Source organism: Canis lupus, chromosome 25 (assembly GCF_003254725.2).
Source record: "Canis lupus dingo isolate Sandy chromosome 25, ASM325472v2, whole genome shotgun sequence".
Lineage (NCBI taxonomy): Eukaryota > Metazoa > Chordata > Mammalia > Carnivora > Canidae > Canis > Canis lupus.
The window spans coordinates 40,673,469-40,696,114 of NC_064267.1; the positions used below are offsets into that span (position 1 = coordinate 40,673,469).

The 22,646-nt window shown below is 38.6% G+C and overlaps 1 protein-coding gene across 3 annotated transcripts in view; it reads left to right on the forward strand.

Moving 5' to 3' along the window:
• The window catches only part of DAW1 (dynein assembly factor with WD repeats 1), a 45,691-nt gene that overhangs the window by 13,620 nt on the left and 9,425 nt on the right, over positions 1 to 22,646 (forward strand). For all 3 annotated transcript variants that reach the window (XM_025463320.3, XM_049101294.1, XM_025463321.3), the window contains 8 exons: positions 2,801 to 2,945; positions 4,347 to 4,405; positions 7,133 to 7,255; positions 11,007 to 11,106; positions 15,301 to 15,408; positions 17,782 to 17,888; positions 18,791 to 18,893; positions 19,649 to 19,763. In XM_025463320.3, the coding sequence (XP_025319105.1) occupies positions 2,801 to 2,945; positions 4,347 to 4,405; positions 7,133 to 7,255; positions 11,007 to 11,106; positions 15,301 to 15,408; positions 17,782 to 17,888; positions 18,791 to 18,893; positions 19,649 to 19,763 (860 nt within the window). The remainder of the gene's footprint in view (positions 1 to 2,800; positions 2,946 to 4,346; positions 4,406 to 7,132; positions 7,256 to 11,006; positions 11,107 to 15,300; positions 15,409 to 17,781; positions 17,889 to 18,790; positions 18,894 to 19,648; positions 19,764 to 22,646) is intronic.

Genomic DNA, 22,646 nt, shown 5'->3' on the forward strand with positions numbered 1-22,646 from the left:
TGGTAGAAAAACACTTCACAGGGCTGACTGCATTCTGTCCTCCTCATTGTCATGGGGCAGGTTAGGGAGGATCCTGTCTGTCTCTGAAGCTTGTGGGGCACCCTGAGGAAATCCTCGTGTGAAATCATGCTGCCCAGAATTCAGTCCTTTAGGAAATCCTATGCAAGACTCAAAGAAAAAAAGTCCTGTGCAAAACTTCACTTCAAGGGACAGAATCAGATTAGTGATTATTCTGCAGAAGCCCATGGGTTCAGATCAGGTAAAGATATTCTGAGTGGGAGAAAATTTTGAAAAAGAACAAAAATACCATGATATGTGTTTCAGAGTTGTTGGCCAGTGAAACAAGTTATTTTCCATTGTGACCATTCTACTTTGTCATGATTAGTAGGGAGAGGAACAGAATGACAGCAAAGGGACCCCTCTTATAACCACAATTAAACAGTAGACTGGCTGCTCTCTAGCAGCCTCCTGGCTCCTCATGGTTGTGGCTACTTGAGAGGTCCCGAAACTTGTCTGAGGGTAAGGACAGGCTGTGGTTCAGAGGGTGATGGGTTTGATGTGGAGTTCACTTCTTGTTCCAGATGACTGCTCAGAGAAGGTACTCAACCGTTCATTTTTTAATTAAAGAATAAATGGTGGCAGAGATAATGGCATCAAATTTCATCCGCAACAAATCATTGTTTTACCTAGTTTTCAGGGAAGACAAGGTCTAAGATCAAGTCAAGATTGTCAGCTATTTTTGTGACTGGCACATATTACTGATTATGCCAGCATGTAGAAAGTTCCTTTGTTAGATGTTCCTTTATTTAGTTGGTAATGATGTGATTTGCACCTTCTATGTGCAAAGCTCCAGGTTAGATTTGATGAGAGGCTGTAATCCCTGCTTTAATGGATGTGTTGTCCAGTTTGAGAAACACACCTGTACAAAACAGAACATCATATGAGTGGCACAGATAAATGTTTATATGAGAGAATAACTTCCAGCTAGAGATTCAGGAAAACACAGATCTCATATTTAAAACAGTATAGATCCTTAGGATGCTGTAGTCATGCTCTGGAGTATATAAATGTCTCAAAGTAAAAAAAAAAAAAAAAAGCATGGATCTTATTTTTGGTTCTGCTCCAGAATCTTGGAAGAATTCTGTGCATAGAAACATTTACATGACACGGGACATAGTAGAGTTACAGTACTGAAAAGAGCAATTAGAATACCACAGGGGTGAGATGGGTCAGATTAAACATCTGGTTAATTTGGATCTTGCTGGGAAATCTGTTTTGACCTATAAAAATTTTTGGAAACTCTTCCAAGAGGTATTATTATCTTCTTTATTCTCAGGAAGGTGTGAGTCTTTGGCCAACTGGCTGTCTCGGCATTTATCAAAGTCATTATAAACTGTCTATGACTCATTTCTTTTCTAAATATTCACCTCCTATTCTAATTGATCGTATTTCTTGAGAGCAGGTGCTGTGTCTTTGACCCTCCCAGGCCCTAGCTGTAGAAGGGACTCAGTAAATGTTAGTGGGGTGAATTGTCTTCTACCTCAGTCCCTTACACAGTCTGGAGCTCAGGAACTGTTTATTTACGAAGAGCAGAGGTGTGCTTATCAGAGTTTACATTTCTGGGAAGCAGCTGCTGAGACAGAGATAGGAGAGGTAGGTGGGTGTCAGGTTATTGAGAAGTGGCATCTGTGACAGGAAGTGAAGCAGAGTTCCGCATGAGGAGCCACTGACCACGATGATGCAGATGTGAGCCGAGTCTCTACCAGCCCACAGGGGAGCTCCCGGGTAAAGCTTGAGGGCCAGAGTCCCTCTCGGGACAAAAATGACTAGTGCACTGTGCACTTGTTCAGCCCTGGGCTGAGGGTCATCAGAGGAGGGCATGATGCCCCCAGGCTCCAATGCTGAGGTGGATTCTGAAGAAGCTGCAGCTGGAGGCTGTCAGTTAGCGAAGCACCCCCCTCCCAGAGGGGCCAGGAGTCCATTCTTGAAGGGAGGGGACAGACAGTGCATTTTTGATCCATGGTTGTCACATGTCTTGTGAAATGACCTTATTTTAGCTGTTTTGTGGTTTATAGACATTATTCTCTGTCTTGAACAATTAATATTCTGCACTAGCAAAATTGATCAGCATTGCTATAGATTATTTGAATACTGGGGGGGAAATTTGACTGTACTTTTCAGAGCAGCTTTTTTCTTTTTTGAAAACAATGTCATAGCCCATACAAAATAGTAATCAACATCATCATTCTTTGAATGGCCATTTTTGGTTAGGTCCTTTCTCTTTCCCTAAAAAAATATTTAAAACTTAACCTTTCCAAACCTCAGTTTCTTCTTCATTGAAATCATTGTGATAAAAGCCTTAAATTAGCTCTTGCTACAGGATTAAACAAGAGAATGTATGTAAGGTACAAAATATAGTCATCGCAGGAACATTCCGTACATGTTCATTAAAGAGACAAAAAAAAAAAAAACAAAACAGGAAAAAAAAATAAAGAGTTTATGTCCAGAACCAGAACCATATGCACTTGACCTTCTCAGGTGAGCAAATCAGAATCCTTGCACACCTTCCACAGAAGACTTGGCTCATGACGAGGCATTCTGAAGAACCCAAGCCACTTTCGTGCAGGCTCGACTTCTTTATTCATGTGTATCTTTTCCTTAGAAATCTCTTAATAATGCTAATGATGTTTTGACAAATTTTACAAAAATGTTTCATAACTCAATGCAGTTCTTCATGGAATGCATGTGTATGCAAATTTTGGTATAGAAAAAAGTAAGTTTTTTCTTTTGTGAATTTCAGCACTGAAGTCAATGCCCTAGTAGAAGAAATACAGAAAGCAGAGCCTCTAATCACAGCTTCAAGATCAGAGCAAGTAAAGCTTTTAATTCAGAGATTACAGGATAAACTCAGACAGCACAGCAACCACACATTCTATCTTTTTAAGGTAATGCTTGTTTTTTTTAAAAAAATAAACAGAAGAACTTCAATGAGTTAGCTGGTATCCTATAAATCTGAGACAAAATGCGGTTTATATTTTCTCTTTCTCTCTGTGCCTCACATATATTTGCCGAGACTAAGTCTCAATTAGTGTTTGTTTATTGACTGACTGAAATTCAAACATTTATTTCTTGAGAAGTTAAATAAGGATTTGTAGTAAGTTTGGCTGTTCTTTACAATGTTAAATTTAAAGGATGACCATTAAGGTAGTTTTAAGTTACTGAATAATTAAATATTTTTTCAGTTGGAGTAAATTAAGAGGTTGTATTTCATGGTATGTCAATATTTAATATTTTCAGCTCCATGAGAACTAAATATATTTCAGTAAATTATTTGATATGACTTATATGATAATTTTAATGTGGTATAAATATAGCTATGTTTCTCTACAGCTTATGTTGATTAAATTAAAAGTATAACAAATATAGTCACTTATTCAGGAACAGCTTTTAGTTTTTCTTAATTATTTAACAATATTTAATAGTTTATTCTGATATTGATTCATATTACACTGTTTTTCTTCTTATGACTTAAATAAAATAATAAGAAAATGTAATTATTATTTATATACTTGACATATTCTCTTTGATACAAAATATTCAATCTTTTGTAGTCATCCCTTCAATATATTATTGAAAGATAAAGAAATTATTCTTGTGATACCTTTCTTCCAGCAGGTGGCACTATTTAACTGCAAATATGAGTTCTATAACTCACATGACCTTGTAATTTATCCTCCAAAGGGAACATTTTTGATAGTGAAAAGGGATACTATTAGTAATTATACTCCTGCAGTAGATATAACTGGGACTGTCCCAGCCTAGCCAATCACTCTATCGATAAACAGACTACCCAATTTATTTATGTTCATTTGATAAATGTTAAGCATCCATTTCATGCTTGACAATGCAAGAATTGAAAGATACATAAAATGAGACATATCCTGACTCTAGAGGAGCTTTAGGATTCCAAAAATAATAACAGATTTTAAAATCTATATTTGAAACATGTTTGGTGTATTATCATGTGCAATATTTAAAAGAAAGTGTTATAAATTAGTGCTATTTGATATCTTATTTAGTAGCAATAATTTATTTTACAAGTAAATTCATAGAAAACAGATCCAATTATGTTTTTGTAATTATTTGTAACTACCAAATGTATTATTGGTCTTAATAGTAGAAGGCACAATGTATTTTTTTCTCATTTGTCCAGATAGTGAATTTTTGTTCATTTATTATGTGTAACGAAGACAAACTTGAATGTCTTGATTAGTCTGAAGTTAAGATTAATGAGTTAAACTTAATTTTTTTGAGTCTATAACACATGATGTTTTCTTTCATTGAAGGTTCTCAGAGCACACATACTGCCATTGACTAATGTTGCACTTAATAAATCGGGCTCTTGGTAAGGTTCTCTTAAATTTATTTATTCTAAATTTTAAATTTTTAAAAATTTATTTATTTATTTGAGAGAGTTAGAGAGAGTGTGCATGTAAGCGGAGGTGGGGGAGGAAGGGCAGAAGGAGAGGGAAAAGCTGAGGGATAAGCAGACTTCCTTCAGTGCAGGGAGCTGGATGCAGGGATCAATCTCAGGACCCTGAGATCATAAGCTGAGCAGAAGGCAGACTCTTTTTTTTTTTTTTTTTTTAAGATTTTATTTATTTATTCATGAAAGACACAGAGAGAGAGGCAGAGACACAGACAGAGGGAGAAGCAGGCTCCAGGCAGGGAGCCTAATGTGGGATTCTATCCTGAGACCGCGGATCACACCCTGAACCAGGGGCAGGTGCTCAACCGCTGAGCCACCCAGGGGTCCCAAAAGGCAGACTCTTAACTGGGTCATCCAGACGCCCTTAAAATTTTAAGATTTTAAAATGAAAAAAAATTATTAAAAATGTATTAGAATTTTAAAGCAGTTTTAGGTTTATAGCAAAATTGAGTGGAAGGTACAGATATTTGCCATGTATACCTGGCCCCTACACACCCTCAGATTTCCTCCTTGTCATCTTCCCCCAATGACTTGTGCATTTCTTACAGTTGATAGACCTACATTGACAAACACATCATTTTCATTCAAAGTTCGTAGTTTACATTAGGGGTTGCTTTTGCTTTTGTACATTCTATGGGTTGACAAACATGTAATGACAGGTATCCACCATTAAGGCATCACACAGAGCAGTTTCTCTGCCCTGAGAATCCCCTATGTTCCACCTATGTATTTCTGTATTTCCATTTCTATTCCTTATGTCTAATTTTTAACAACTAAGGAATAAAAACGTCCTTTTAAAAAAATAAACTTTATATATTTAAGGTGCATAACATGATTTGACATACATATACATAATAAAGTAATTGTTATAGTCAAGTTATTTAACGTATTAACTCTTCACAGTTACCACTATTTTGTGTAAAGAAAGCACTTGAAATGTATTCTTTCAGCATATTTCCAGTATTCAATATTATTAACTATAGTCATCATACCTGTGTATAACATCTCTAGACTTACTCATCCCACATATCTGCAATGTTACACCCTTTGACCAGCATCTCTCCATTTCTCCCACTCCCCAGCCCCTGGTGACTACTGTTCTATTCTCTGCTCCTATGAATTTGACTTTTTTTTTTAAGGTTCTACATATAAGTGAGATCAGACATATTTGTCTTTCCATGTCTGGTTTATTTTACTTAGAATAATGTCCTCCAAGTTCATCCATGTTGTTGCAAATGGCAAAATTTCCTTCCTTCTTATGGAATAATATTCCATTCATTCCTTGATGGACATTTATGTTGTTTCCATATCTTGGCTACTGTGAACAATGCTGCAAAGAACATGAGAGTGCAAATATATCTATGAGGTTCCGATTTCATTTTTTTTTGGATACGTACCCAGAAGTAAGACTGCTGGATCATATGGTAGTTCTATTTTTAATTTTTTTGGAACCACTATCCTGTCTTCCATCATGATTGTACCAATTTACATCCACAAAGAAGCTAGAAGGAAATACCTAGAGAAGAATCAAAGATACACTGCCTTGTCAACCCTTTCACTTACTTGAGTTTCGATATCAGGATTTGTGTTCAACTTTTATCATTACCACTTGACATAGAGACTGGCTTTCTAATTTCATGCATTTTTTTTTCTGTGTTGGAGAAGTATCTTTCCTAATGGAATATTTAGGGAATAACTAAGATACTGTTATTTTACTTTATAATATGAGAGGCCAACATACTAATTATTCCTGTAGTCAAATATTCATGTAAGAGGATTGCAAATCTTAGGTAAATACTCATTGAACTTTTACTAGTTTGCTAGTCACGTTCCAGGTCCTGGGGATGATGGCAGTAAACCAGATGGATGGAAGAATTAGCATGTATAGAAAAGAAAAAATAAATGAATTCTTTAGAAACTATCAAAGGTAAATGTGGCTGTTCAGGGGTGTGCTTTTGGGCCAAATTGAGGTCCCAGAGACGGCCAATGCTGCTGGCCTTGTGGGCCATAAGAAGAAGTTTGGATTTTCCTCTAGATTGCTAGGAAGCCAGCTAGGAAAGGAAAGGTTAAAAAAAATAACTCCAGTTTCAATGTGGAAAATAGACTTAGAAAGATCATGTGTGAGCTAGCACCCATTAGAAGATGGTTTCATTTGTTGAGGCAAGAGATAGAGGCAATGAAGCCTGGTGGCAAGTGGCCACATTAGAAGTATATTTTGAGATTGGGCTAACAGAATTTACCAATAGATTGTGTGTGGGATGTGAGGGAAAGTGAGGAATCAAAGATGGTGCTAAGATTTTATGGTCTGACCAATGGGAAGAATGATGCTGTCTATTGAGATATGTCAGAGTTTCAGAAAATATTATTGATGACCACTATTTAATTATTAATTATTTATATTATTAGAAAGATTATTGGATATTCTTTATTTTATTTAGTGACTCCTTTTTGAGGTAGGGATAAATTAGAAAGTTTCTAATCAAAAGATTTAGATACTGTTCCTAATTTACTGTTCTACATACACAAGTTCCATTATAAAAAGCAATAAAAATGGGCTTACAATCTTGCAGGTTAAAACAAAGGAGGTCTTTATTAACACACTGCTATTGTCACTTTATGATTGATTTATATTCCTTGTGTTAGCTTTATCACAGGAAGCTATGATCGGACGTGTAAACTCTGGGACACTGCATCTGGAGAGGAGCTTCACACCCTGGAGGGCCACAGGAATGTAGTTTATGCCATAGCATTCAACAATCCTTATGGGTAAAAAGACTCTCACTCATTCATTTATTCCTTATAAATCCATTAATTTGTTTATTCTTCTCTCCCTCCATTTATTGGAGGAGGAAAGGAAGAGAGAACTAAAATTTGTCAAGTGCCTGATGTGTGCTCTGAAAGCCTTTTAATTATCTTCTTCAATGCTTACAGGAGTTTCGGGATAGGTATTACTGTTCTCATATAAAGTATATAAAGTTCAAGTTCCCTTCCTGGGATCACCTGGTAATAAAGAGGAGAGCAAGAGTCCAAGTTCAGGCAGAATTGAGTCCCTTCTCTTGGGAATTAATTCCCTGACAGGCAGGTCCTACTGATATTTACAGCACTGGCTTCTGGAGAATGTGACACACCCACATAACATGGTTTGCCTTGTTTAGAAGTTAATTTACAGTCTTTAGCAGAAAAAAATGTGTACAGTAACACAACAGTACAAAATATAATGGCCTTTTAAACCAATGTCTAGTTAACTGATTCAGCAGTTTGAGTTAGTCCTCTAGCTATCCTTCTGCTCCCTGAATGCTTGTAGCAACTGGGCCACCCACTGGGCCACCCACTGGGCCACCCACTCACCGGTATGCTCAGCTTCTCTTGCCACAGGTTAGGTGGTAGGCCCACCAAGATTTAATTGTGTTTTTACATAAAACTGCTTATGTTGGCTGTGCTTTCAATTGTAATTATGGAATTTAATTAAGTATTGCTTAAACTAATGAAATAATGAATGTGAAAATAAAGCTGTTGAGGTTTCTTTGTGTGTGAATACATAGATAAGGTAAATCTTTGAAAAAAATCACTACTAAATGAAGTTGTAGATGAGAGCAATGTAAAAATTAGAAAACACACTGAAACATTTAGAAAAATTTTGTGCTCAGATTCTGCAAGCATGTTTAAGTTCTCATGCCATTTTTAAGAAAAAATTGGGTGGTTGTAGATGTTGGATATAATTTCTCTAAGACAGATAATGAGCTCTGGCTGGCCAAAGAAAAGGCCATGGCCTTGCATATTTGCGTAAAAAAATCTGAACGTTGCGTCTTTTCTCGTGATGGCTCACTTTGACTTTTTTCCATTCACCAAGCTGTTTCTATAAATACGTGTCTTTTACCATAGTATTATGATGACTAGAACACAACAGTAAATGGTTTAAAAGTTAAGAGGAGAAAGATTTGTGTGATTTCTCCTGATAGAGGCTTTGTGGAAGATATGGGGCTCAAGCAGAAGCGTGGAAGGTGAAAGACGGAGGGAAGCGGGGAGGGCATCGTGGGTGAGGGCACCCTGCAGCTCCAGAGGTTAGGTGGGACTTTGGCTCCCCTGGCTCTCTAGTGCACATTTTCTGGTGAGAAACAAAAGTGGGCGAGATCAGAGCTTTCTGTGTAGTTTGAACTCTGTTCTGGAAGACCGAGTTCTGATGAAAGCTTTGTGAATGAAGGAGGGACTCAATGAAAGTGCTATTTTGGGAGAGCTGTTCTGGCAGAGACAGGGGGCCGGAGGGTGTGAGAAGGGATGAAACAGGAGGCAAGGAGATTAGTTTGGAGACAGATAAAGTGATAGATTCAGGAGATGATGAAAGTAGTGTAGGATAGTGGCAGGGGCAATAAAGGGAGTTTTATAAAAATCTGATGCACTTAGAGTCGAAATTTTATCCCATGAATATTAAAAACTTGGTATGTAGGTTGCTAATGTCATTACATCTCTTTAAAATGTTACACACTTTTAAAACACATCAATTGTGATGGCACAAAGTTAATTGGTACATTTAAAATGATTAAATATTCCAATTACATTACCGAAAACTTAACTGCGATGTATGCAGTTATACACTGTAGAGAATGTGATTTTTATAATACCTTATTGCACCAACCTGTGGGAGAGGAAGATTTTATTGAAATTATATATGATAGAATATTTTACTTCTGGTATAATTCCTACTCTAATTGCAATGTTATTTAAAGGACTTTAAAAGTATATTCTCTATAATATAATACCATGTCCTATAATAGGCTACTTAAAAGATAAGATATTTCTGCATGTCTGAGAACAAAGTTTTTTGGGGATAGAGAGGTAAAGAATGCTTCCTCTTTTGGTTCTGCTGTTGGACTCTATCAAGACCCCCTAATGAAAAACTCACTTGTCCAATTACAGAGTCTGCTGATTTATGTACGGATTAAAGCAGCATTTTCCATGGCATTTGGGGGCATTGGGGTTTCAGTAGAGTGAGTTCAAGATAGCCACCAAAGAATGAGAGGGAACATGTGCATGTGTGTGTGTGGGGGGGGGGGGAGAGGAGAAGGGAGAGAGAGAGAGAGAGAGAAAGAGAGGAGAGGGGAAGAAAGAGAACAAAAGAGAGGAGAAGGGGAGGGGGTGGGGAGAGAGATGAATTTCAACCAGTTTAGTGTTTATATGTTTTATACATTAGGTCGGGAGTAAGCTTTGATTCAACAAAGTAATTCTAAAAAATATGTCATTGGTATTATCTTTTATCATGTAATGGCATATGGAACTAGAGAGCAGTGTGTGATCAAACAGGAATTGATTGAGAAACAACAGCAACCTGAGACGATATGTCTGAGGAGCAGGAGGGATGGAAAATGGAGGGAAAGAGTTGATAAAGAGCACACGGGGCTCTCAGCACATCCGAGCAGAAGTTTAGTGTTCTAAACTAACCATATCCCAGTGGACGTCAACAGCTGATGAGGAATGCCTAGACTGGATGGAGGAGAGCCAGTGCAGACCTTGGGTTGATAAGCAGCTTTGAGTGTTAGGAAGCTCTAGGTGGGTGGGTATTCTCCAGAACAAACTGTCCCTGGAGCATGACAGAAAGGACCTCACTCCCATTAGCTCAAAGACCACAGAAACACTACGTGGTTGGCCTGAGAACAAAGGAGAGATACAGGGCATCAGTGTTAGTTTGGACAAAATATAAATTCTGCAACTGTGCCAAGCACATATAAATTGCCTTAGGATATGCATTTTGGGTCATAAATCCCTTCACGGTTTTGAACAATGAGCTCTAACTGTAATTGATGACCCAGTTGGGTGAACATTTTGATGACTTGGTGTAAGAGACAGGGGTCAACGGTAAAGGAAAAGATTTAGTTCTACGATCACAGGTTAAACAGGTCAACCCGCTCTTAGCTGTCGGGTGTTGACAGTAACCCTGCCCCACAGTATACCCGGGAAACCTTTTGTTTGAAAGGGACAGGTCTTTACCCTATTTCCTCTCTAAATCCTCCTTCTTGTTCAAAGACCTTACAATCAGAGTAATATTGGCATTATTTTCCCAGGGAGACACTAAGTTCTCAAAACCTTATCTAGCCATACGGTTAATTGGATTTATATCTTTTCATTCTTCTTCTTTTAAATTCAAAATTAGCCTTGTCAGTAGACCTACTAATAGAATTTTTCTATGTTCCTGCAACTCATACATTATTTGTTTCCATTTGGTAATAATTTTCTAAACTAAATTTTGTGCCATATTCATTGTGGCAATTTAAAAACTTACTGTAATCCCAAACATAAATTTATGCCTTCAATATAAAATATTTAAAATTAAACATGCAAACTGATACTATTGAAAAATTAGGCCTTAATTTTGTTGTCCACTGAAACAAATGTAAAGTTATTTATTGTTTTACAAAGTAAATTTCTGAGTAGACAGACCCATGTATTAATATCTTGTCTTAATTCAGTGTATCATATCCTGTGCTTGAATTTGTCTTCAAAACCCATTTTTTTAAAATCTTAGTGACAAAATTGCCACTGGATCCTTCGATAAGACTTGTAAGCTGTGGAGTGTAGAAACGGGAAAGTGTTACCATACCTTTAGGGGTCACACAGCAGAAATAGTGAGTATATTTTATTTTATTACACTTTTATGTTGCTCTTTCTCTCTTCTTTCTTTCTTTCTTTCTTTCTTTCTTTCTTTCTTTCTTTCTTTCTTTCTTTTTCATAGACTTTATTTTTTAGAGTAGTTTTAGATTCACAGCAAAACTGAGTGGAAGCTATAGTGGTTTCCCATATGCTCCCGCAGTCCTGCACCCCCACCCTAAGCATGTCCCATTATCAACACCTCCCATCAAAACTGTACATTTGTTACTATTGATGGACCTGCATCAACACATCACTGCTATTTCTTTTTATTAGTCCATTATACAAATAGTGGTTCTACCTTTATGATTAATTTTACAATTATATCCAGTATTTTTAGTTTATATATATTTTATGTGGTGGCATTACTGTAATTTACAAACTATTTGAGTTTTTATATCTTGCAGTTGTCGTCAAAGACCTATACCCTGCATTGACTAAGTGGACGTGCAATATGATAAACATTTGAGTACAATGGCCAACCTGACCTTTTCTTTTTCAGTGACTTGCTTTTAAAGGACTGAGTTGATGAGGGTTGGTAAAATTCTTAAAATAGCTTTTAAAGTAACTTTTTTTTAATAACATGTGACATATGTAGGCTTTTAAAGTAACTTTTTTTTAATAACATGTGACATATGTAGGCTGATTGTTTTCTGGATATCATTAGAACCCGAATTTGCATAAATAGTTTGATAGTCTAAGTGTCTTTCGCTGTTGGGAAGACCTTGCCCTTGGCCAATTCTGTGTTACATCTTATAACAATTAGTGAGATAATTGGCACCCTATGGGACAAATGATAGCTTTTAAAAATAAACAAGCTGCTTATTTTAGGAATAAGATTTATTTATATTTATCCTTCGGATTCTTGGTATAGGCATACAATAAGGGCTCATGCTATGTTTAATATTTTTGCTAAACACTGGGGGAAAATGCAATACAAAATTATAACTGACCATTAAGGTACTCAATGTGCACAAAGGACAACTTTGTGCTAATATGTAAGCCCTTCACATATATTAGCTTCATTGCACCTCATAGCAACCTTAAGAGCTAGATATTTCCCCATTTTACAGTTGAAGGTGCCAAGACATAGAGTAAGCAATTTGGCAAAGTCATAAGAAAGACATAATCCTCATTCTCCCACTCCCTTGGAATTGTGAAAAAGTTCTCTTTATATATAGTTCCTAGGAAGATTGATAATTTTCATAGTCAACAACATCAACCCAATAAATATTTACTAAATATTAACTATGTATTGAGTCCTGGCCTGTGTGCTTGGCCTACCAAATAGAATCACACATGGTTCTTACCTGCAGGGATTTTATAGCTCAGTAGAGGGGGAGAGAGTCATCAAAAATAAATTCAGAGATGCGTTGAAGGTGTGCTAGAAGTAGGTGGGGAGTTCAGTGTGGTCAGAGAGGGAAGCACCTGGTCGAAGGGTGTTAAGAAAAGTCTGTGCAGATAGGTAGCACGTTCTCCAGGCAGCAGGAGTTTCACTGGCCAATGCCCAGGGGAGGTGTGCAACAGTAGGGCATGCTTTTTAACTCAGATGACTCCATGTGGCCACAGAAACACTTCCCAAACCTCCCCTGTTATGACATGCACAAAATATGACAATATGGCTGTGCAACACACTGTGGGAGGGGGAGCTGCCTGTGGCCCATGGTCAGAGGTGCTGGGCAAGGATCCCTGGTGCTACCCCCACTGCCTGGGGTAAAGGCATCATGTCTTGGTGCAACTGCAACCCATTCAAAGCCATATCACATGGTAAGCATGATCAAAGTGGAGGATGCTGGCAAGGCGTAGTATTGATTCATATGCTATGCTAAAGAATTTGGACTTCATCCTGTGGCTAATGCTGCACTGTTGAAACTTTTAAGGTGGAAGATAGCATGGTCATGTTTACTCTTTAGGAAGATCATTCTTGTGGCCATGTGAAGTATGATTAGAAGTGGGGGCCAGCTGGCTGTCTTGTTGCATTTCCAACAAAGATGACAGGGGCCTGTCATGAGGCCAGTGAAGAGAATATGAGAGAGATTGGAGTGGAAGGGTAGGACTGGATTGCCAGGAAGATTTTTTAAATATTTTATTTATTTATTTATTCATGAGAGACACAAAGAGAGAGGCAGAAACATAGGCAGAGGGAGAAGCAGGTTTCATGCAGGAGCCCGATGTGGGACTCGATTCTGGGTCTCCAGGATCAGGCCCTGGGCTGAAGGCAGCACTAAACCGCTGAGTCACCCAGGCTGCCCTACCAAGCAAATTTGAGGCTTGAAGGAGAAAAGGGGCCCTAGGGTGATTCCCTGGCTTTGGAATGGCAGTACCATTCGCCAGTTCTATATAAAAGGAAAGGCAGGCTCGTGGTCATATGACTTGCGTGTCTTAAATTGATCAAAGCTGCCTGAATGATGTCCAAACAGAGGCCCTTTGGGGCTGAACTGAGTGCAGGGTCAGGGAAGAAAACATGGGTGTGTGAGTCACTGGCATGGGGGTGGCAATGGAAACCACTGGGGAATTGCAATTTCTGAAAGGAAAATGACCAGTATGGGGAAAAGTGTGATGGCGTCTTGAGCAGATGGAGAAGAGAAGAATCTTCTAAAAGATACAAAAAAGACATAGGAAGTTAAAGAAGAAAAGCAGAACACTGTTAAAGTTGTGTCTGGAAGGAAGAAAATACAGGGAACAAAGGAGTCAGCACTGCAGGCGTCAGAGAGGTTAAGTGAGGTGACTGACAGAGCCATTGGATCATTTAACTAGAGTGGTTCCAAAGAGTTGACGTAGTGGGAAATGGGCAAGCAGTGATGATGGTGCAGTATTTTCCCAAGGAATTTGGCTGTGAAAAGGAAAAAAAGGTAGTTGAAAAAGGGGTACAGGGAGGCAAGCGAGGGTTTTTTTTAATGTGGGAAAAGCTCAAGCATCTTTGGAGGCCACTAGGAGGCATCCAGTCCAGAAGGATGGAAAAATTAGTGGGCACATCTCCCCTAGGAGTGTGGGCAAGAGGGGGTCTCAGAAGGGCAAAGGGATCCCTCTGCACCTGACACTGAATGAAAAGCAAGTGAAGGCAGGGTGAGGAAGGTCCCCCATGATAGTTTTCTCAGGGAAGTAGTAGGAGGCCAGGGTATCTGTGGGGGAAGAATGAGGACAGACTTTGGGCAAGAATAGGGAAAGGGAGAGTGTACTGAGCCAGAGGCACTTTCAGGTAGGGAGGGGATGGTGCTAAGGACACAGCTGAGGATGGGAAGCTCCAAGGAGCAACACCTGTAATCTGCTATGCAGTTTCCTTCAGCTGAGTGGTGAGGGAGGGCCAATGAGTGGGTGAAATGCCAGCTTGATACAGTTGTTAGGAGTCTTACAGACGGTGCCCGGAAAAGAGAGGGGAGCCCGGGAGTGAAGATACTGAGGATGCTGGCAGGACTGATGTTTCCAGGCTGTCAGTTGAATGGGGGATGGGGGGGGACAGGAAAAGGCAGGCATCTCCATGAGGTGGAGGATATCCTGGGGATGGCTTGGTAAGGAAGAAAGGGGACGCACTGAGTAATTGGATCTAGAGATTGTTGTATCAGTGGTGAATTTTTGAGAAAAAGTGATGTTAAAGTCCAAGATGTGGCCACAGGAGTGATTATGAAAGGGAGTCCGGGTTCATAAGTCTGGGCTACTGGAATGATGGCTCACATGAAGGCCACCTAGGACTTGGAATTGAGATCATGAGCCAATAGCCCAAGTCCTTGGTGAGTGAAGGGGCAGGATGGAAAGGACTGTGAAGTTAACAACAAGGAAGATGGGAGCCAGAGAACATGAATCGCAAAGGAGATGAGTTTGCTTTTACTCTTGTTCTTCTGTGGTCTGGAAGTGGCAAGGCATGCCGGTGCCCCTGCCAGCCTGAGCTGGGTGACATGGGAGAGCACATCTTCTCAAGAGGAGAGTGCTTCAGGATTCAACCTGCGGGAAGCCGGCCACCCATAGAGCCCCTTGGTATCTCACTGCGGATTTTAAAGAGACTTAGGCTCAACCTAAGGTGATGGCATCTTTTCTATACAAAATTAACAATTAATTTTGTATAGAAATTAATTAAAAAGCTTTTCTATACAAAATTAATTAAAAAGCTTTTCTATACAAAATTAACTATTTAAAACTCTATCTTTCTAAAATCTCTTTAATTTCCCGTAATTCAGGTGTGTTTGTCATTCAACCCTCAAAGCACACTAGTGGCTACTGGAAGCATGGACACAACAGCCAAACTGTGGGACATTCAGAGTGGAGAGGAAGTGTTCACTTTAAGAGTACGTACTGTTCATAATGTCACCAGCTTCAAGAGTTTGGCATTTTCCCTAACCATTGCTTAGCGTAAGCCTATCCTTTGAGTTTGTCTTTATACATCTTCTTATTACAAAATGGGCTCTAAGTGAGAAGATATTTATGAGCTATTGGTTTTCCAGACTGTAGTGAAAAGAGTTCACTCTTCAAACCAGTTGGTTTGCTGGTTACTCCAAAAGACTTTGATGGGGGAGCTGGGGAGGCCGCATGGGCTTTTTATTTTGACTAGCCTCAGTCTGTAAGCTATACCAACTATATAGCGTAATACCTAGCACCATCTATGTGGCTTAAAGGCAAGTAGGAAGAGGGAGAACTGGAGAAACTTGCTAGAAGATTCCATAAAAGGATGAACATCCTTCTCCTCCATTACCACCCCCCCCCCCCCATCTTAGAAGCTTCCCGTATTACATGACAAGGGGTAAGTAAGTGGCAGGAGAAGAAAGGCCAAAGGGCACTGGCCAAGAGAGCAAGAGCTGGTGGTGTATCTCCACAGGGACCCCTGTCTGTCACCATCACCACACGCCCAGCACCTTCCTCCCACCTGCTCCCTCTGCTTCTCCCCACCCCAGCCCAAACAGTCCTACAGAAGGTGATTCTCTGAGACAGTCGGTGGGAACAGCTGGATAGGAAATCCAATTCTTACCCTTTCAAATTATAAATGGATTTAAAATTAGGACCCCTTTCCTGGGAGAGCTTTTTCCAAGAAAGGTAAAAAATGCACTTGAAAAAGAGAGGAAACCACTTTTTTTTTTAAACTAACATCATGGGGTCTTCTTAATTCAGAGTGCCAACCTTAATGAAAGTAGACTCTTTCGATCTTCGTTGTCATCAGTTCTGTGGGTCACGGTGGGTCACTGCCTCTTCACTACCTCCTCTTGCAGACCGATGCCTAACAGTCTCCAAAAGATGCATCTACCTCTGCACACCTACATCTGCCACCGGACAAGTACATTCATTTTGTGTGTTCGGAATTTTAATGTTCAGCTGCATTTAATTTTTGCTGTTTGAAATCAACCAGAAATTTGTGTTGTAAATGAACTTTTTCACTCTTGAAAAAAAAAGTAATCATGTTAATTCACTAAAATAATTAGGGAAACAGAGCAGAGTCTCCTGCAGAGAAGGGCTTCTTCCCATTGTCTCAGAATGTTTGATACATTGGCCCTAGACTGTGACCAACTGAAAACCAGGCCAAAGGTCAGATATTTATTAGCCTATTTTATGTTAAATCATCATAAAAGGGGCTCCTGGGTGGCTCAGTCAGTAAGTGTCTGCCTTCAACTCAGGTCATGAACCCAGGGTCCTGGGATTGAGCCCAGCATCCAGGGTCCCTGCTCAGCTGGGGAGAACAAGGTGGGAGAACACCTTGTTCTCTCTCTTAAATAAATAAATAAAATATTTAAAAATTCATTATAAGAATATCCTTTTTTAGGGGATCCCTGGGTGGCTCAGCGGTTTAGCACCTGCCTTTGGCCCAGGACGCTATCCTGGAGTCCCGGGATCGAGTCCTGAATCGGGCTCCCGGCATGGAGCCGGCTTCTCCCTCCTCCTGTGTCTCTGCCTCTCTCTGTCTCTCTCTGTCTATCATAAATAAATAAATAAATCTTTAAAAAAAAAGAATATCCTCTTTTAAAGTTTTGAACTTTATTTTACAAACCTGCCTATCACTTTTTTTTTCACTTATTGTTAAGCCAAAGCATATACAGCCTTTTGTTTTGTTTGTAGCAGATTTATTTATTTTAGAAAGAGAGGGAGAGAGAGAGATCAAGTCAAGGGAAGGGCAGAGAGAGAGGGAGACAAGCAGACTCCTGGCTTAGTGGGGAGCACTACATGGGGCTAGATTTTAGGACCCTGAAATCTTGACCTGAGCCAAAACCAAAAGTCAGACACAGCCTTAATGCACTGCACCCAGGTGCTCCAGCTTTTTTTTTTTTTTTTTTTTTTGGATACAGCCTTTTAAAAAGTGTTTCCAAGACAATGTAAAAAAAGTTCTCTGATTTCACAAATGATGCCCTCATCCTGCTCATTACAACAAACAAACAAAATCCAGTTTTACTTAATTTTACTAAGTTAAATGGGCTTGATTTATGTGTGTAAGTCAACTTTTAGTAAATTTACAGAACTATGTAACCTTCACCAAACTCTAGTTTTTAATATTTCCCCAGAAAGGTACCTGTGCCCATTTGCAGTCTCTCCTATTCCCACCCCCAGCCAACTGCTAATCTCTTTTCTCTCTCTAGAGTCTTGCCTTTTCTAGCATTTTCTTTTAAACTGTGACATTGTGCATTTGTAGGGATTGCTTTTCTGCAGGTGACGCATGGCGATATCTGCTCTCTTTCTAGGGACATTCAGCTGAAATCATCTCTTTGTCCTTTAACACCTCAGGAGACAGAATCGTCACAGGATCTTTTGATCATACAGTTGCAGTGTGGGAAGCTGATACCGGAAGGTATTTTCTGTCTTTAAGAATTTGTTAGTCTGGATTGAGGGTTAAGAAGACAGTTTTTGCTGTTCATTAGTTTAATCTCCTTTCTATTAACTGTGCTTTGGAGTCTATGGGAATAGGACATACTGAAAATAAGTTAATTCATTATTTAATGATATTTCTGATCCACAAGAAAAATGTGAGCTTTCTTGGAATTCTGAACAAATAATACAACACAGCAACATAAAAGGAGAATGTTAACAATAGCCTGGGTATATGGCTATTATTTGTTCCATGTACTGTGTAATTAAATTTCAATGGCTTGTCATTATGGTAGGCATGGATATCATGAGTAAATAAAATCATAGCTAATTTTCCAAATTTAATTTAGTCCAACAACTTCAATTTCCTTCCTAATTATTTTGGGTTCTAGTTGCTAAGAAGTTAACTCAGTTAGGCTATTTGTGTTGTAAAGCTCCACCTTGGGCTTGCCTGTATCTTGTTGGGAGGGCTGATTACCAGGCGTAGCAGTCAAGTTGGACACCATAAGATATGTGGGAGAAGAGGGCCCTTTTGGACATTTGATGGATAGTTTCTGAACTACCAAGGGGCCCACTGATCTGGTGTAAGGATACTTCCAGAATTTCAGACCAACTGTATTATTTTTTACCCATGGCTTTCTCAAGTCTTAAGTAATGTTATTTGTGCGTGCTTAAAATTTAAGTATATTTTTTTCTAAAATTAAATTTGTAGCCTAGTTGATTGTTTTTGAGCTATACTAGAGCCATCATTGTTTTGTCACCAAGGATATTATTTTATACAAACCAAAATTTGGAATCTTACACCAATGGGCTTGACATCATTATTTGTGCACATATTCTGAAGTAAGGCTTCTTTCACCAGGGTAAATCCTTTCTATTTTGTAGGAAGGTGTATACCTTAATCGGGCATTGTGCTGAGATTAGCAGTGCTTTATTCAATTGGGATTGCTCTCTGATATTAACTGGCTCTATGGACAAAACCTGCATGGTGAGCTCAAGAAATATCTTTGCTTTACAGTTCTCCTGTGTGCACTTTTTACTGTGTCAGGTATTCATTACAACATTAACACATTTCAAAGGTGCTGCAAAATTAGGACATTAATTTATAAATAATAAATGGTATTTTTGAATGTTAAGTTTCTGATCTCCAAAGTTTAATGGAATTATGATATAGTAAAACAATGTTAATTGAACCAAATGTATTACAAGATCTTATTTTCAAAGGCATGTTATTTTTCTTTAATGTCTCACTGTTCATTTGTTAAACTTTGATTAGAATGAATCTCAAGGAGGCTCAACACAATGTCTGCCTGCCTTTAAGTTTCTGTTGCTAAGAGCTTATGCTCCGGAATTATTACTTGATTACATATCCAATGTATTATGATCTTAATATACTTTTCATTTTCTAGAATTATAGCTTTAGATCAAACTCCTTATCATTCGAAGACCTGCTTTTGAGAAGAGGACACTTCAACTCCAATCAGTGAAACAAGCACTTTGAGTTTTTTCCCAGTGTAGTGGCAGATTTGCACTACCCATTCTAAATGTCTGTCTTTGGTCTTCTCTTTGTCCAAGGTGTGCCTTGTCATGAATCCAGGTAAAATGAACAGAACATGTGAAAATTATGCACACGGTCTTGGCACAGTTATTCAGCTAGCCATCAGCATGTCATAAAGACTACTCCTTTCAATTATTGTTCTCGAGATGGGAAGCCACAGTCACCCTCTTTTTTTTGTATTGTAGCTGTGGGATGCCTCAAATGGAAAATGTGTGGCAACGCTAACAGGCCATGATGATGAAATACTAGACAGCTGTTTCGATTACACTGGAAAACTTATTGCAACTGCTTCAGCTGATGGTAGGTCATCTGCTCATACATTTAATTTCTTCTGGAGAGATTTAGGCTTTTCTGATAAACACATATAATTCTACAGTATAGGCCATCTACCTGATGACTAGCTGTGAGAGCAACTATGTCTGCCTCATCTCTGTGATGTTGGTCACTACACTATGTTGATATGGTATTCTTGGTAACCACAGGTTACAGTGTCTGCATCACCTTGACAACCACATCTGATGTTACACTGGGTCTTCACATCCCCTTGATACTGTATATAATATATTCTTGGTCATCTCACTAATCATGCATTATGTTACATTATGTCAGCCTCATCAACTTGACCACCATCCATGGAGCTATAATAAATCTTCATTATCTCCTTTATAACATGTGCCACTCCAGTATGTGTAGCACATCTTCATGTGCTATACATCATCTTCTGGCTCACCACTTATGATTTTACACTGTGTCTGCACCATCTTATTGATAACCATGGGCTGGTGGTACACCACATGTGCCTCAATTCATTGAAGACCACAAATGATGCTATAATACATTTATGTCATTTCCTTGTTGACCATATATGCTACTATATTATGTCCATCTCATCCCTCTAGGGCACATGTTACATGCTATATCGACTCAACTCTGTGTCACCAAGCAAGATACTACATTATGTATCATTATCCTCCTGATGACCATGCATGATAATACAGCCATACTCAAATTTTCTTAAAAAAACATCTATGGTATTACACTCTATCTACATCCTTTCCTTGACTGCTGCATATGATGTATACTATGCAACATCATCTCCTTGATAACCTTGTGTGATGTGATACTAGAACTCATATTGATGACAAATATATGTGATGCCACAATGCATCTGTGACATTTCACTGAAAGCCCCATATAATGCTATGTGATGTCTGTATCACTCATTGATAACCTTCTATATTGTTACACTACATAAACACCGTGTCCGGATGATAATTTATGACAGTAAATAACAGGTCATCCTCATGATGACTATGTATTCCTGACAAGCATGTAAGATGCTACACAACTTCTGCATCATTCACTGGCAACCCTGTCATTATGTCTATACCATATCCATGATAACTACATGTGATACAATGTCTGCATCATCTCCTTGACAACCAAATGTGAAGCTACATCTCCACCATCTCCTTGGCAAGCATAGGTAATGCTATAAGTCTATGTCATCTTATGACATCACACAACCATGTATGATGCTGTCCTATGAGCCATCACCTTGATAATAAGTATGATGCTGGAATATGTGTCATCTTCATGAAGACTGCAGATAATGCTACACCACACCTGTGTCATCCAACTGATGACCAAGTATGGACCTGAACTAAATCTACATCATCCCTCTAATAGCCACATATGATGCTTCTTTGTGTCTGTTCCATATAACTGATAATTATGTTTTAAGTTACACCATGACTTTGTTATTATTTAAAAAACACACTGAATGCTGCACTCTATCTGCATCATCTAGTCAAGCTTGCGTGGTGCTATACAAAGTCTACACAATCTCCTTGGTAACAATATGTGATGCTATTCTATGAGACGTCACCTTGGTAGCGATGTATAATGCTAAACTATCATCTCCCTGGAGATCAAATATGATGCTCTACTATGTCTATATTATCCACCTGATGACCATAAATGGAGCTACGCTAAGTCTACATTATCCCTCTAATGACCATATATGATACCATATTGTGTCTATATCATCTACTTGACTGCTATGTTTTAATTTACCTTGACAAATATGTCTTCAAGGTCTATTATGTTAGTATCCCTTTGTTTGTTAAACTACATGACTCTATGTTTTATCTAGATCATGTCTTTGAAGTCTGTTTGTCACACTATCCTTTTTTTCTAGAGTGCTGTGTGTGTGATACTATAGTAGTGTTTATCATCTCTATGGTAGGCTCCTATGTTATGGCGTCTATGTCCATAATTAATGACTTTATGTGAGATTAAAGTGTGTCACTTCACTAACCTCCATTTATGATGCTACATTCTGCTTGCATAATCTCTCTGGGAACCGAACATGATGCTACACTGTGTATCATATCCTGATAACCACATCAGCTCCCTGACAATAAGTTACAATGCTATGCTACTTCTGTGTTATCACCTTAAAACATGTATCATGTTATACTATGTCTGTATCATGTTTTTTACAACATATAGAGCTGTATTATATCTACATCTTCTTCTTAAAAATCATGTATGATGCTATGCTATCAGAGTTTCCTCAATGACCATGCATTGGTCATGGTCCATGACCATGTATTATGTAGCATCGAGGATGCTACATAATACATGCATCATTATCCTAGAATACATGATATGTTATGTGAATTCTCCCAGACAAGCATATATGATGCTCTACTATTACTCTCTAATCCCTTTAACAACCTTGTCAGATACTATAGAGCATGACTAAAGTATTTCTGCATCATGCCCATTATAATCATGTATGACACTACACCATGTCTGTACCATTTGGAAAACAGTATAATGAATGACACGTTATTTCTTTTTTTTTTTTTATTGGTGTTCAATTTACTAACATACAGAATAACCCCCAGTGCCCGTCACCCATTCACTCCCACCCCCCGCCCTCCTCCCCTTCTACCACCCCTAGTTCGTTTCCCAGAGTTAGCAGTCTTTACGTTCTGTCTCCCTTTCTGATATTTCCCACACATTTCTTCTCCCTTCTCTTATATTCCCTTTGACTATTATTTATATTCCCCAAATGAATGAGAACATATAATGTTTGTCCTTCTCCGACTGACTTACTTCACTCAGCATAATACCCTCCAGTTCCATCCACGTTGAAGCAAATGGTGGGTATTA